At 46.0% G+C, this 15,589-nt stretch overlaps 1 protein-coding gene across 2 annotated transcripts in view; it reads left to right on the top strand.

Moving 5' to 3' along the window:
- The first annotated feature begins 8,510 nt into the window (after positions 1-8,510).
- The window catches only part of ADCY2 (adenylate cyclase 2), a 436,230-nt gene continuing 429,151 nt past the window's right edge, over positions 8,511-15,589 (top strand). For both annotated transcript variants that reach the window (XM_082623793.1, XM_082623794.1), the window contains exon 1: positions 8,511-8,784. In XM_082623793.1, the coding sequence (XP_082479919.1) occupies positions 8,554-8,784 (231 nt within the window). In that variant the 5' untranslated portion in view covers positions 8,511-8,553. The remainder of the gene's footprint in view (positions 8,785-15,589) is intronic.

Below are 15,589 nucleotides of genomic sequence, written 5' to 3'. Positions count from 1 at the left end.
ATTTTTTTATTTAACTGATGTTAAAATTTAGTCACTATTTATCTATGTATTTAAAGTTCTGTTTTTTTTAAGCCCATGTTTAGAAATCCTTGTCCATATTGTTATAAATTATCATGCTTTTATAATAATGAACTACAAAATAAGCCTGGATGCTAGTCATTCATTACAATGGATTACTAAAAAAAAAAAAAAAAAAAAAAAAAAAAGAAAAAAAATCCTTCAAAGTGTCTTTTATTTAACCTCCTTATACCAAAAGTATTGTTTGATAATAATGCCTTTCTATTTTAGGAAAGTAATCAGGGTTAATGTAACCTTATAGCCATCTCATGGAGAATGGTTGGCCCAGGCACATCGAGGAGATTCCCAGGTGAGATGATGAGTATCAGTTTTCCAGGTAAGGGAATTGGAGGGTGGGTGGATGGGTGCGTATGTACATGCTGTAAAAAAGTAAGCTGAGGCTCATTAAATTTTTTTTAAACATTTAAACTTTTTATTTTATATTGGAGTATAGCCGATTAACAATGTTGTGATAGTTTCAGGTGCACAGCAAAGCGACTCAGCCTATATAAACATGTATCCATTCTCCCCCAAACTCCCCTCCCATTCAGGCTGCCACATAACACTGAAAAGAGTTCCCTGTGCTACATAGCAGGTCCCTGTTGGTTATCCATTTTAAACACAGCAGCGAGGCCCATTAAAAATTCTGAAGAGTTCTTTTGAGCACACACGGATTCTAATCAGGCAGCGCCAAACAGGAGCTAGGGGTGAGGATTTTATAGACAGGACACAGAAGCGAAGCAAAGCAATGATTTGATTGGCTAGAGCTTCAGCGGGTTTCTTATTTGGGAAAGTCTGATTGGCTGCGTGTGATTGGCTGTTCTCAAGTTTCACTCCCTCAGTTTCCAGTGCATTGGCTTAGGTTTTGGTTTGCTTAGGTAGGCAACTCAGGCATTAGAGCCACCTCCGTCCAATGGTCTCCCTGTTTAAATAGTGCATAGAGGAGCGGTGCCCTTCCAGGCAGGAAGAAGCAGGCGGGTAAGTTCAGAAAAGAGGATGGGGGTGGGGACCTCTAGGCTTCGTGCAGCTCACTTTATCTAAAGCCTAAATCAGGAGGTGTGAAGGCATTACAGACCGAGCAGGGCTGCTTCAAGAGCCCTGGCCTTTCACAGCAGGATGTAGTTTTCTTGCGTAGGCAATGGGGCAGAGCTGGGCCAGATTTCTGTTCCAGGTAGAACACTAAGGGTTGGCTTTGAGCACGCAGCAAAGCAGGTGAGCAATTCTGAAGACTTGACTAAGGCAAAAGAGTGGGGCTATGGAGAATGGGGAGGCTTGAGAAGAGACGGGTGATAAAGTTGGGGGAACGATGGTTATCTGGATGTGAGCAGGTGATGGCACAAAAGGAGTGGAAGAGAAGTCCTTGTCCCTGGCTCAGTCATGTTATAGACAGTCACGGAGGGACAGGAAGGCTTGGTAGGCATGGTTTTGAGTTCAGTTTTGGACTTGTCACCTGTGATTGGGGGACTATTTAAAAGGAAAGTGCCACATAACTTAGGCATGAAGATATTTATATCTATCACACACAGCAACACTCAACATGCTACTCAAATATTTCACTTGGGGTTCTTTTTGAAATCTTCCGTTTAAAAGCAAAGTTTCCTGAATTTGTACTAAGGAACTCAGTTCATGAGGATCATAATATTTGGAATTAAATTTAGAAGTGTATTACTTTTGTCAAAAGTGCCCGCAATAACAAACAAAATCCAACAACCCAGACAAGCCTATTCCAAGCTGTTGTCTTCATCTTACATCCCTTAGTTTGGGTATTGATGCTTGGTCATTAGAATGACACCCATGCAGGTGACTCACTTCACTCCATCCTACCTCTGTTTCCTTGCTGTCAAGGTCTCAATCATGGTCAAGCTGCAGAAAGGATGAGATTTTAAGTGTACACTTCATAAACCCTGAGAGCCTTCCTTGCCTGGAATTGTTTTGCCTCTGATATGTTACTGGGAGCTACAGCATCCTATTTCATTTTCTCTTGAGAAAACCAACCCCAGTGGTACTTTCTCCACACACTTTTTTTCCTGGACATATTTATTTTATGGTTAGCTCTTTTGCTCTATTGGGTGAGTAGAACTAGTCCAATATTGTATGAAAATCTAGCCATTTTAGGATTTTAAAACATTGTGAGATTTTTAAAAAATATGAGGGTAGTTCCAATAGCAAACATTTATATATATATATAACCTCTTCAGGACCTGGGCAACATTTCTATCAAATCAAGTTCTAAGTAAAGTAATCTAGTAGCATTATTTGCCATTTTTTTAAGAATAAAATCACCTTACGTCTTCATTCTTTCATTCATTCACTGAGCACAAACTTATTAAGCACTTACTATGTGTTTTGCAAATGTAAAATAATAGAGATATAACAGTGAACAAAAGAAACAAAATATCCTGCCCTTAATTAATTGACCTTCTAGTGAGGGAAGAAAGGCCACATTAAGACAAAAATAAGATTTGCGTGTCTAGTAACTGCCATGGCACACCACTGAAACATTCTCACTCTTGCATTTACACCTAAGGAAACAGTGATTGTTATCAAATGCCTACATACAACCCAACAAACTTTTTTTGTGTACAGTTCCCTTATTTGTATTGAATGTGATTTCCCCCACCCCCGATCTAAAAAAGTTGATTAAAATCCATCCCTTTACCCAGCCCAGGGTAGTATAAACATGTTAGAAAAATCCTTAGAATATTTGGTTTATTCTTCTCACTTTACAGATAAACAGAAGCTCGGAGATGTTTATGACTTCTTTGAGGATCTACAGTTGGTATCAGAGTTGAGGCAAAAATCCAGCACTTTAAGAAGGGTATTATGATAATATTAACTATTATAGCAGTGTGAATACAAGCAGTGAGTTTATTTTCAAATTCAAATATAAAACCATGACTCAAACATGGGAGAGTGGCTTATAATTTTAAACTAAGTTACCTGAATTGAATGAATTCAGAATTGGGCAAAAATAGTCATGAACTATGTCACAGTATTGTTTACCATAGAGACCATTTCTTGTCCCTAAAGGTACATTATTGATGAATGTTAGAGTGTAATTAAATTATTCTCTTGTTGATTCTTTTAAGGAACACCTAAAAGGATATAAAAATAAAAGTCGAAGGGTAAGCTGTGACAAAGTGAGAGTGGCATGGACATATATACACTACCAAATGTAAAATAGCTAGTGGGAAGCAGCCGCATAGCACAGGGAGATCAGGTCGGTGCTTTGTGACCACCTAGAGGGGTGGGACAGGGAGGGTGGGAGGGAGACATAAGAGGGAGGGGATATGGGGATATATATAATATATATATATATATGTGTATATACATATATATATATATCTCATTCACTTTGTTGTACAGCTGAAACTAACACACCATTGTAAAACAATTATACTCCAATAAAAATGTTAAAAAAAAACACTACAATAAAAATGAGAATAAGAGCCTGATTGAATATATGTATACTAATAAGAATATAACATTTAAAAGTAAAAAAATAAAAAAAATAAAAGCAAGGTATCTGAATCATCCAAGCTTGGTAAACAATCCCCCTCTTCCGGTACCTCCCTAGGAAACAAACCCTGAGCACACAACTCCACTCTATGAGTCATTACTTTTTAGATCACATTCTCTGGGCAGGAGCTGAGAAATCGATACCTCCCTCAAGGTTGTAGACATGCTGGTGCTGGGACCGATTAGTCATTAACCTATTCTCACTCCTCCCAGCACTCACAGAAGGAATTCCAGTGTCTCGGTGGATCTTGAAACAAGTCCTAGTAACACACTTTGGAATGGCAGCGGGATTTTGTGAAAGGTCTGTTGCAAAATACTTGTACCATCTTCTCACATATTCAGGACCATAAATCCCAATAAGTCACCCGAACTCAGATTTTAAAGATGAGTCTCTGAACTATTTATTCCAATTTTGTCCCCTGAGAAATAATTTATCAAATAAACCAAGCAAGTAAGGTTTTTCAAAATACGTGTCAGGATCATCCCACAGGGAAGGGGAAAGAAAATGAATATATTAATGGTCCATTCAGCAACTTTTTATCTGATGCTCTAAAAACTGAACTGCAGAAGAGTTCCTTAGTGAGCTCAAAGAATTAATGAGGCTTCCCGGAGCTAGAAGCTGGCTTTGGTTGTGTGGTTTCTGTATCCACAGACTCCGGTTCAATCAAAATGTAAATATTATCTGGGTACACAAAACATATTTCATGGTGATAATGAATCTGTTGACATACTGTTCATACTTTATTGTATAAATTTTAGTGATGTATTTGCCAGAGAGAAAAACGAATATACAGGGAAACGCTCCACGCTCATCTCTACAATATGCTCCGAGGTGACACGTGTCTGTGTCTGTCCTTGCCTTTAATCAATCAGAGCACTGTGACATTGGGAAGAGCCCAACAGCGTCCTTATTGAGTGAGCTAATCTAACTGGATTTGGAATAGGAACTAGAAGATGGGTTATTTTTAAAGGAAAAGCCACTGATTCCAAAACCTGTCCTGCAGCATAGTTACTTAACAGATGTATAAGCACTCAGGTGTGTGATCGTGTGTGTGAAAGATGATCAGATTAGGAGGGGAGAGGTGGCCTGCAGTCACTGGGTGGACGTGTCTGTCTGCTTGAACTCAAGCTTGCACAACCTAGGCTCTGCACGCAGGCAGAGATGCCAGGACTGTTTGGTGTCTCTAGCTGGCAGGCCCAGGTCTCTAATTTGCAGGGCTCAGGGCAAAATAAAAATGGGTATCAAGAATTTCAACATGGCGACAGCAGGACCTTAAACCAAGCAAGGGGCCCTGTGCAACAGCACTAATCATGCTTCCAGGAGGCCTGCCCTGCCTTCTGGGTTCTGAGGATGGAGGGCTGCCCTCTAGCGTCGCAGGAAAAATGAATTCTCCTTTCTCATGCTTATTCTTCCTTCCCCACCCCCCACCCCGCCCCACCGCAAGTCTCTCAGGCCTGTTAGAGCTTCCATAGTAAGTTTCTTTGTGCATTTTGTCGCAAGGACATGGATATGGAGTATATTTGTGGGAAAACCCCTCTGCTCTTCGTGGCTTACCCTCGGCATAGCAGCCTTGCTACCCAAAGGCATGGAAATGGACTCCTTGGGGTCCCTTTAATTGCATGAGTCTAGATTTCATGCTCCTGGCTTTGTACTAAAGGGCATTTTTCATTCCACTTCATGCTGCTTGGGGGTTATTATTTTGTTGTGGTTTTTCTTGCCTTCAAAATAGAAACTGTTGTGAACTTTTAAAAAGGTATATTGGTGCAATTGATTCTAAAATGCTGATAGAATAACTATAATGATTATATTGGTTTATATTTTGTATTAAACATAAAGAGGTCCTCATAAAAATAAGCCCCCAAACTGAAACAAATGAAAAACCCAATATAATCTCGGGAAGCCTGACATATCTTGATTATTATACTATATTCATTCCACGACCTTTGTCCACGATGGTGAAATTTAAATCATATGGGGGACTTAGGGATGGATGTTGATTTTTGCTCATGTTTTGCTTTTTGTAGCCTTACTTTTCAAAGTACATTGGAAATTCCTAGAAGCGTCCTAGGCTTGGTCCTTTTCTTCCCCCTTGAACATCTGGCATATGATAGGCACAAAATAAATATTTATTGAACGAATTAATGAAAGAATGAGTGATAAAAAATGTCATAAGGGTCAAGGACAAAAGTCCCTTCATGCAGAGTCTCTTTAAATTATATTCTGCCATTGTGTTTAACAAAATCTCCTAGAAATCTTACAGTCACACCCCTTTACCATGTGGAGGATATATATAGGGTATAGTTACTGGTTGTTACTTCCCCACTGGAGAGAAGGAGAAAATACTTAAACACGTACTGTTCTCTTACGAGTCTCTCAATACTTTTAACCATAAACCTGAATTACAGATTATTTACTTTTTCTTCCTTTTTGAGTGGGTAAAGGCAGCCGTTTATCAATACAAAGGGTGAAGAGGCACCAAGAATTGGAGAGGGGAAGTTGCTCCAAAAGGAAAAGACTGGAAATGCGCAGCTCTGTGCAACCTAGACAGACCATGGGCAGAGCGGGAGGAAGGGGAGAATCCTCACGACAGCAGCTGCGCAACTGCCCACTCACCCGGGCTTCCTTAGGAGACGCTGGTCTCGGGATATTCATAGAGCCGATTCATCAGCGCTGTCTTGCAGCTTGTTCTCAGAACCACCAAAACCCTAAAATCCCCCAGTCCAAAAGAGAGAACTGAGCCTGATGGGTGAGCCTGGACCCGCGGGTAAAGCTGAGATTTGAATTACCCCGGGGGGGTGGGGGGCGGTTACGTCTACCGCCAGGGGTGGGCAGGCAAAGCGGGGTGAGGGCGCAGACCAGGAACTCGACAAAGAAGAGTTCCATCTCCTGCGAGGGCAGGAGGCCGTGGGACCCCCAGGACACGTTCGGGGTAGGGGACTTATCCCATGCGTTGCCTCCTTCCATTTCTTCTCCACTGCAGGTCTAGGGCAGGAGGGAAGGCCCAGGACCAGGTGGAGTCTGGCCGGCAGGATCCCTGGCCAAGGATCCAGTGTCCGGGACACGCTTCCTTTTTACTCCCCCGTCCTTACCCACCGGCCAAGGTCTCGGGCAGCCAGTGGCAGAGCTGTGCCCTTTTCTGGTCTACACCCCCTGAGCAGAGCAGGCATTAACTGCGGCTAAAAATAAAGTCACTAGAAGGCTCCAGGCCCCTCTCCCCTCGTGGCCTGGGTCCTGCCGTCACTGGGCACGCAGCTACCCAGCTCACATGCCTCTGTCCCGCAGGGGGACAGGAGGGCCAAGAGCGGGCAGCGGGACAGTTCGGGAAGGTTTCCCAAGTGTTAGGCGGTGCCAGGGCTCAGAGCCCCCTGCGCTGGTCTGGTACTGGAACAGACAAGTGCATAGGAACAAGCCCCGGCCGTGTGCTGGTGCCCGAGAGGGGTGGATCGCGGTGCCTCGGACTCCTTAGGCTTCGGGTGGAGGTGGGATTTGCGGGGCTTGGGTACAGACAACTCTCGACTAGGAGGGACCCTCCAAAAGGGTGGAGCACCAAGGAGCTCCCCTACTGCCCAGGGAGAGGGCCAGCGGGCTCAACCCCCAGGCGTGTCGGGAGGGGACGCTGCCCCTGCAGACATCGGCCCCCGCGCCCAGTCCCCCGAGGTGGCGTGGAGAAAGCGAATCCCAGAGCCGACCCTGCCCGCACCAGCGCCCAGCCGCTCTCCCCGGTAGCGCCCTCGCTGCCATCCCTGCCGGACAGCAGGGGCTCGGCGGGGGCCGTGGACCGACCAGAGGGCTCCCTCTAAACTCCGATACGGAAAACCTTGCCCTATCGGGTACCTCCAAAGTGTGACTTAAGCTGAAACTGCAGGGCGCAAGTAAGGCGGCCTACCCGAGGACGTGGTGGGGTGCAGCGTTCAATCACACGGGCGGGTGTCCGCCTCGCTTCTCCATTGCGCATTTGGAGCTGTTCTCGGCCAAGGGGTCTCCCCGCGTCCCAGCGTCTTCCCGCCCCCCGCAGGGAAGCCCCCTGCCCTCTGAGAGAGTGGGGAGGATCGTGAGAGCCCCCAAACCCGCTGTGCTGAGTTGAAGAAGAGGAGGGTGGGAACCCCCTACCCATTAAGGGATGCGGAGCGGAGGGGAATCCCTCCTGCGAGCGCACAGAGGGTGAAGAAGAGGAAGTCCCCGCGGTCCTCCGAGCAGGTGATACCGAAGGATGGGAGGTCTCCTCCCGGCTACGCTCTGAGAAAGTGGGGAGGAGCAAGGCAGCACCCCGTCCAACCCACCCCCCGCACACCACTCAGAGCCTGGGGAGACTGGAGGGTGGGACGGCCCCTCCCCGCCGCACTTGGAGCGGGTGGAGAGGAGTTAGGAGCGTCCGCAGTCTTCTGAGCTAGGTCGGAGGTGAGGGCGGCAGGAAGCGGGAACCCCCAGACCGCGCTCGGGGACCGCGCAGGGCACGGTGGGAGCCCCCGCCCGACCCCAGGCTGAGACAGCGGAGGGGAGGTGGACCTTGCCAGCGCTGATCGTGGGAGGGTCTAAGAGGGGGACCCCCGGGGCTGGGCCGCGGGCCCCGCCTCTCCCCGCCCAGCACGCGGCTGGGCGCGCCTGCCCCCCGCCGTGCCCGGCGCGAGACCTGGCCGTCGGGGGGCGGCGGTGGGTGGAGGCCCGGCTGCGGCGCGCAGGGTGCGGGCAGAGGCGGGTCGAGCGCCCCCTGTCGCACCCGCCCCCTCCCGCGCGGTGGCGGTAGCGGCGCCGCCGGGAGCTGCCCCCGAGGCCGCCGCCCGGCCCCCGCCCGCGCGTCAGCGCGCCCAGCCCGGGGCTCCGAGCTCCGCCCGCGCCGGAGGCCCCTGCGCGCAGCTCGGAGCGCCGGCAGCGCGGCCGGCCGAGGCAGCGCGGGGCTGGGACGCGGGCGGCGGCGGCCGAGCGGGCGGCGCGGCCCCGGCCGGGCGCGCTCGGCGGGCGCCCCGTGAACCTCCCCGATGTGGCAGGAGGCGATGCGGCGGCGCCGCTACCTGCGGGACCGCGCCGAGGCGGCGGCGGCGGCGGCGGCGGGCGGCGGCGGCGACGGCGACGGGCTGCAGCGGTCCCGGGACTGGCTCTACGAGTCGTACTACCGCATGAGCCAGCAGCACCCGCTCATCGTCTTCCTGCTTCTCATCGTCATGGGCGCCTGCCTCGCCCTGCTCGCCGTCTTCTTCGCTCTCCGGCTGGTGAGTGGCCTCCCTGTGGGACCTGCCCGCGCGCCCCGGGGCCCCGAGAGGACAGGGAGGTACCCGCCGAGCCGCGTCCCGCCCGGGGCTACCCCTCGGCCCGCGGCGCCCTGCCCCTCCTGCCTGCCCGCGGCCGACCTGGGTTGGGCGAGAACTGGGGGCGAGAGAAAAGTTTCCTAGGAAGGTTCTGCCCAAAATAAAGTTGCCGGGTGTGCAGCGGGTGGACGGCCCGGGTGTGCGTTTCCCACCTCTGCGCACCCGCTGGCAAACTCGCCGTGCTTTTCACTCGGCGCCGCTGGCCGCAACAGCCGCTCCACTAGGTCTGTGTCCCTCGGAATCAGCCTCGCGCCTCTTCGCGAGGCCGCTGCCCAGCCCCTGAGCTGGCATTTTAGTTATTTAACTCTCTAAAAAGCCTGCCTCGGGAAAGTGGTGAATGGAGAGGAGGAATGAAAACAAGTATATTATTCTACGTATTTGCCTTTAAATCTGTATGGTTTAGTCCCATAGACAGGGCGAGATGGGGTGTTGACCTGTTGTGAGTCTTCAGCCTCCAAGTGTGTAAGTAACAAGCATCCGTGGACCGTTGCTTTCCTATTTCTAGAGAGGTAGTTAGTCGTGTTTACTGTTTTGCACAGGTTATTAAACTGGATTTCATCACTGGGAGCGTAATGCAACTCCACAGCTGATGTCAATTTTGCCAATTTATATTTTTCGAGTAGGAATCCATGGCTCACTCCCGTGAGCAGTGAGGGGAAATCTGTAGATGGCGGTAAGCTTCCTGTTACTGATCTTTCTGTTGGTGTGGTTCAAACTTTTGCACCGCCTATGATATGTGTGTGCAGATTGAGTGCCAGGCATTGATTAATCAGTGAGATATTTTTGGTCAGTGGTTGATCTGGGGATGTCTGCATCGAATGATGTCTTTTTAGCTTAGAATATAGACATACACCTACATTCATGTCCTCGGAGCAAAGGCGTGGGTGTTTGCTTTATTTCAACACGTGTGCAAAATAGCTGTCCTTGGTTTTTGGCAATTTATTCTTCATATCCTGAGCCAGATGGTGCTCAAATATTATGCATGGGAAAACTTATCATCTGGGTTCTTTAAAAAATGAAGTTTTCTTTTTCCCCACACTAGTCAAGAGGTGTTGTCTTCTGCTGGAATTCAATGAGATAAGAATAAAAATTAGAAAGTAAATAGAACATCACGATGCCACCGATTACAACTGGGTCTTTTATTATACAACATAGAGCAGAGAGCACCTTAATTCTGTATTCTGGGTGTGAGTTCACGGCAGTCTTCACACCCTTGTTACCAGCCTGGAATGCTCCCTGGAATGGCATCTTTGTCTCTTCTCACCACTTCTTAGGGCCAAAGAGGACACGACGAGAGACTTCTGCTCAGTCTCATTGGCAAGCAGGGTCTCTAAAAGCATCTCCTTCTCATTTCCATGCTTGCAGGGAAGAAAACACATCCCTTTTCCTCTGGAAAAGCAGCTAGAACATTGCTACTTGTGATTCTGTTGAATCTGTAATTCAAACCCGTTCTGGCTGGTTCTCTTCCAAATGGAAAAGAAGGAGCAGGTGATGGCCTATTTATAGCACCATTAATATATTTAAAGACAAATGTGAAGTTCATGCTCCCCTACACACACCACTTTGTTTGCTATCATACAGATCTCTAACTTCTTAAACCTTGATCTACGTAGATGTTCTTGAATGGGCCGTCAGGGATTCAGCACAGTCAGCTGAAAGCTCCCTTCTCTAATTTGTCTTTGATCATCGTGTTTCTTTACCCAGTTCCTTTATGTTCCATTTCACGTGGTGCAGATGCTGGAGTGGTATCTTTTTTAAAAGCTTATTCAGGCATCTTTACTTTTCTTGATAAATCAGTCATTCCCACACTCTCCTGGCATTCAGCTAAATCACTTTAAGTACAAAGCAGGCACTTCCCATGACATGGCTGTAGCCCAGGGTGAGGTCCAGAGATGGTGGAACGGATCCTGTCCTTGGCTCTCTACCTAAACCATGCTCTGACTACTTTGTAAATCCTTCTAGGTGATGAGCTGTGCAGGAATGTTCCAGAATCAGGAAGGGTGACGTCGTCTGGTGGAAAGGCTACCTTCAAGTGGGCACTGGGGCTACTGGGCCTGGCATTGGGAAATGCATGGGAGGACTGGGCACTGTCCTCTGGTACTTGACCTTAGGAAGTACTGGCACAGTTCTGAGATCTGGACAGCTCATTTCTAGTTTGCTTTCAGTAATAGCATAAACAGCGGTTCCACTTTACGAAAAATGTTCTCCATCCATGTAGTCAAAGTGGCTAGGTTCAGAGCATTGGAAGCTGGGACAGAGTTGACATGGAGTCACGTGCACACAGAGTGGGGTGAATTCATTTCTCAGACTGACCAGAGCTTGGCTTCCCAGAGATCTACACTGGGAGACAGAAATAGCTGCCTGGGCCCCGCCCAGATTTCCACCTTCGAGTGCTTTACTAGAATCGCTAGGCTCTGATGTAGTTCGGGAGCTCGGAAGATCTGTTTTTGCTGCCTGAAATCTTGGACAGATTCTTCTTCCCATGAATCTGCCTGATTTTGATTTCCACTAGACTTCCATCAGTTCTTGTAGTAGAAAAGGTCTGGTAACTTTCTTAATGCATATCCATAGTTTTCTAGAACATTTGGATCACAAGATGATCCTGATAGTATCTAAGTACATAGTGATTTTTTGGTATGTGTAATTGCCTTTGTGTGAAGTGACTTGAAATATCTCTTAAAAAGAAAAAAAGTAAGCTTCGTCTTGACCTACTATTTCCCTAATTGGCATTATTCACAATCTGCTTTCACTTAATTTCAATCTATGGTCAATCTATGCGTCTGCATCACTGATCATGAAGATAAGGTAATCTGCAAAGTATTTTTATTATATTTTAATAAGTAAATTCTGAATTGAAACTTTACTATCTTGCTCAACTATTTTCTACATAAAAAGTGATTAAATAGGTTTAATCCCATATTTGTTAAGAAATATCAAGACAAGGGCTTCCCTGGTGGTGCAGAGGTTGGGAGTCTGCCTGCCAATGCAGGGGACGCGGGTTCGGGCCCTGGTCTGGGAGGATCCCACATGCCGCGGAGCAACTAAGCCCGTGAGCCACAACTACTGAGCCTGCGCGTCTGGAGCCTGTGCTCCACAACGGGAGAGGCCGTGAGAGTGAGAGGCCCGCGCACCGTGATGAAGAGTGGCCTCCGTTCGCTGCAACTGGAGAAAGCCCTCGCACAGAAACGAAGACCCAACACAGCCAAAAATAAATAAATTAATTAAAAAAAAAAGAAAACTCTAAAAAAAAAAAAGAAATATCAAGACAAAGCAAATAGCACATATGATAGTATGTCTTGAATTTTAATATCTTGTTTAATAATATGAAAAGTATTTTCTGTTGTTTATGATGGAAGTTTTTGATGATAGTACTGGGCATGGTGAACACAATTAAATTACCCTCTGGCATGAGAAAACTTGGAACTAATAAGACCAAACTTTAAGTTCTAAGTCTTATGAGGTGGCTTCATTTTCCAGGACTGGTTCTTCTTACTAAATGCATGAAAACCTCTTCTTAGAATCAAATCCTCTCTCATTTATTATGTCCAAAATCAGCCAACTTTTCTCAAAATTTTCCCGTCGTGGTTAGGAAAGGCTGACATAAAGTTTTCAGTTTCTCAAATACCAGCTAGCTCCAGCCAGATTTGTTTTGGTTAAAATTTTTCATTAGGGATGGTCAATATTTCAACTGGAATGGAAAAATTTCATTCCCATAAATTTTAAATAGTCAGATATTGCTATAAAATACTTTTTTTCTGTTTTTTTTTTGCCTGTTTTTTTTTTAGTTTGCTAATAATATCCAAATGAGTATATACTTTTATCAATATTAAATATGTAATATGTATGATTTTGACAGAATAAGATCTACCTTCTTGCTTTTACTGTGATTCGGTGTGCTAGATCTTTCAAACAATGACCGTAAGTACTTAATTACAAATCAGTTTTCCAGCATCAGGTGTTTTTTCTAGGGGTATATATATGAGTGTTTCTTTTCTCTATACATGGAGAAAGAATCCTAATTTTTCCAAAATGAATAAGTGAATCCAGTCATTGTAGAGGCAAATTGGCTTTATTATTCCAGACATTATTTCAGCGCCCCTAGTGGGTGGAAGGATCAATGGGGAGAAGTCTTTTCTTGGGGAGTGGAAGGCTGGAGAAGGCAGATAAATATGTCTGACATCTCCTCTAAGGAGCAGGCAATTCTCTGCATACTTTCTCTAGTCTCTTAATTCTGGGGGTGGAGGGCTAGTGCATGCTTTTAGGAACTGGAGTGGAGGTAGCTAAAGATCCGTCTTTCTGTGAATTTCTCTATACATGCAGGAGAATCTTACTTGGCAGGTGTTTGTGATTTGCAACCAGTAATTCAATAAGTCACTTTAATTATGATTTAACTGTGGTATAAACAAACGACAACGAAAAACTGTAGTTTTCTGCAGGAAAGATGGTTGCAGTTTAGAGGCCTAGCAAGAAAGGATTTGGAAGCATCCTTTGGATATTAAAGTGCATAATTAAATATAGGCATGGTACCTTGCCTTCTCCATTTAAAAAAGGCAGAGTGTAATGGTTAAGAGCATCTATGTGTGTTGGCATTTTGACTTTGTCCCTTTCCATCTCTGTGACCTTGGGCAAATTGTTCAAGTTCTCTATGCCCCAGTTTTCTTGTTTGTAAAATGAAATGGTACCTGCCTTCTAAGGTGATGGTCCCAGTCAGTACCCGTGAAGCACTTAGAAGAATGCCTGGCACAGAGTATGCCCTCAGGAACTGTTGTCATTACTGGGTCTTCTGTAGTTGCATTTTCATTGTTGCTGTGAAAAACACGTAGTCGCATAGTATTAGAGCTGGAAGGGCGCTCATGCTACAGAGGAGGAAACCGAAACCCAAAGGCGGTGGCTCTTGTCTTTAAGGGTACAGTTGTGGTGCTGGATGTCTGACTCTGCCTGGGTGAACTAGGCTGGTGATCACTGCAGATCTAGAATCCCCAGCTCTGGTCCTAGCACAGCAGCAGTTTTCTTGTTGAAATTTCATGCTGATAGGAAAGTCCTCAAGCTTCATTCTGTGGATGGGGTTCCATTTCCATTTTTTTCTCTTTTAATGTTAAAGAATTGTAGGGATGCTTCCCCACGATTAACTCATTGGGGTAGACTTCATTTATTTCCTTTATGCTGAATATTCCCAGGGTTTCCCGTTAAGCAGCAGGTGCATTTGTAACTTTGCTTCCATTGGCCAAGTCCCCGGCATGAATACCGTGGCCTGTAAAATCCATTCCTGTTGAGCTCTGTGTGAAACTTACTGGTATTTTTTAACTTAAACATTCTATTTAAAAGATAATCATGCTGTTAGAGCTGATCTGTTACTTTGGTAAAGGCGTCTTATGGTTCTATTAATTACTTCGATCTGTTTGTTCAGGAATTGCTAGTGATGGGACACTCAGGGCTAGGAGCTTGTGCAAAATCCACGGGTACCCTAGTTCCTTCTATAACTCGATGTCGACATCAGTACGATCCACTGGACTTCACTCAGTCTTCCCTCACTGATATTCACGGAGTGCCTACTGGGGCCCGCACTGGGATGGGCATCCCTCTGGGTGACATTCCTTCCAGAAACAGCTCATCTTTGACACGCTGCCATTTACCTGTCCATACTAGGGTGGTCTGTTAGCCTGGATGCCGTGAGATCAGAGTGTCTGCATCTGATCCCTTCTAGCTTTGCTGTTTCCTCCAGTGCTTCCCCTCTCCTCGAAGCCTGCCCCTCCCCGCGCTGCTTATCCAAGTTCAAGCTCTCCTTCCTGAGCTTAAACAGGCCAGCCTGTGCTGTGCATTCCTATCTGTATTGGTTGCTGCCTCTGATGCCTACAAAGCTCATTTGTTACATGAAATAATTTACCCACTCCATGACTGTCATCTGACGTGCAGAATAGTTTTGTCAGTTCGTCTTGTCTCCTCAACTAATTGTTAGTTCTTTCAGGGAAGAAACTTAGCACCCCCATATTTAATACAGCGCTAACCAGATCACAGGTGCTTAACTAACATGGATAGTTTAGGGGGTAGATGCATTTTTCCTTAGCTGCTGCCATTCCCATTGTGTAGCCTCTTGTTAAGAGCATAAAACTGTCACTAGACCTGGATCTGGTCTCAATGTTGCCATTTAGTTTTCCTGACAAATTAGTTTATCTGCTGTGGACTAAAATGAATAACACAACTAGGCTCGGGGAGATCTTTTGGGAACTAAGTAAGATGGATCCTGTGGACATTTAGCACAGAGCTGGGCACATGTCACACCCAAAACAAATGTAGGTCATTTTTATTGTTACACGTGCAGCACACAGGGTTTTCCTTGTCAAGGTCCCCTGTAGGTGTATTTCAGGCTGACAACGAAATGAGTACTAGAACCTTTAAACCTGGGTATGAAAGAACAGGGGATGTTTTTCTATTTATGTGATAAGTATGAATATAGCTTTGGGTTACTTATAAAAAAGATGGAGAAGCATAGATAGTTTAATTAAAGTCATATTTTGACACAAGTTACCACTCTCTAGCACTAAAATTCTGCCAAATGGACAGTGCTATTGGCCTTCATATTTTTTTCAATTTCGTTAGCTTTAGATAATGTTATATAATGTAAAATGAACAAGAGTGATAAGATACTATTTACCAGGCAATTCCCTGGTGTCAAACTAGGAAATAGATACACATCTGGCAATGCTGGTTT

This window comes from Mesoplodon mirus (assembly GCF_964341445.2).
Source record: "Mesoplodon mirus genome assembly, chromosome: 5".
NCBI lineage: Eukaryota > Metazoa > Chordata > Mammalia > Artiodactyla > Ziphiidae > Mesoplodon > Mesoplodon mirus.
This window is presented reverse-complemented; position numbering and strand designations above follow the sequence as displayed.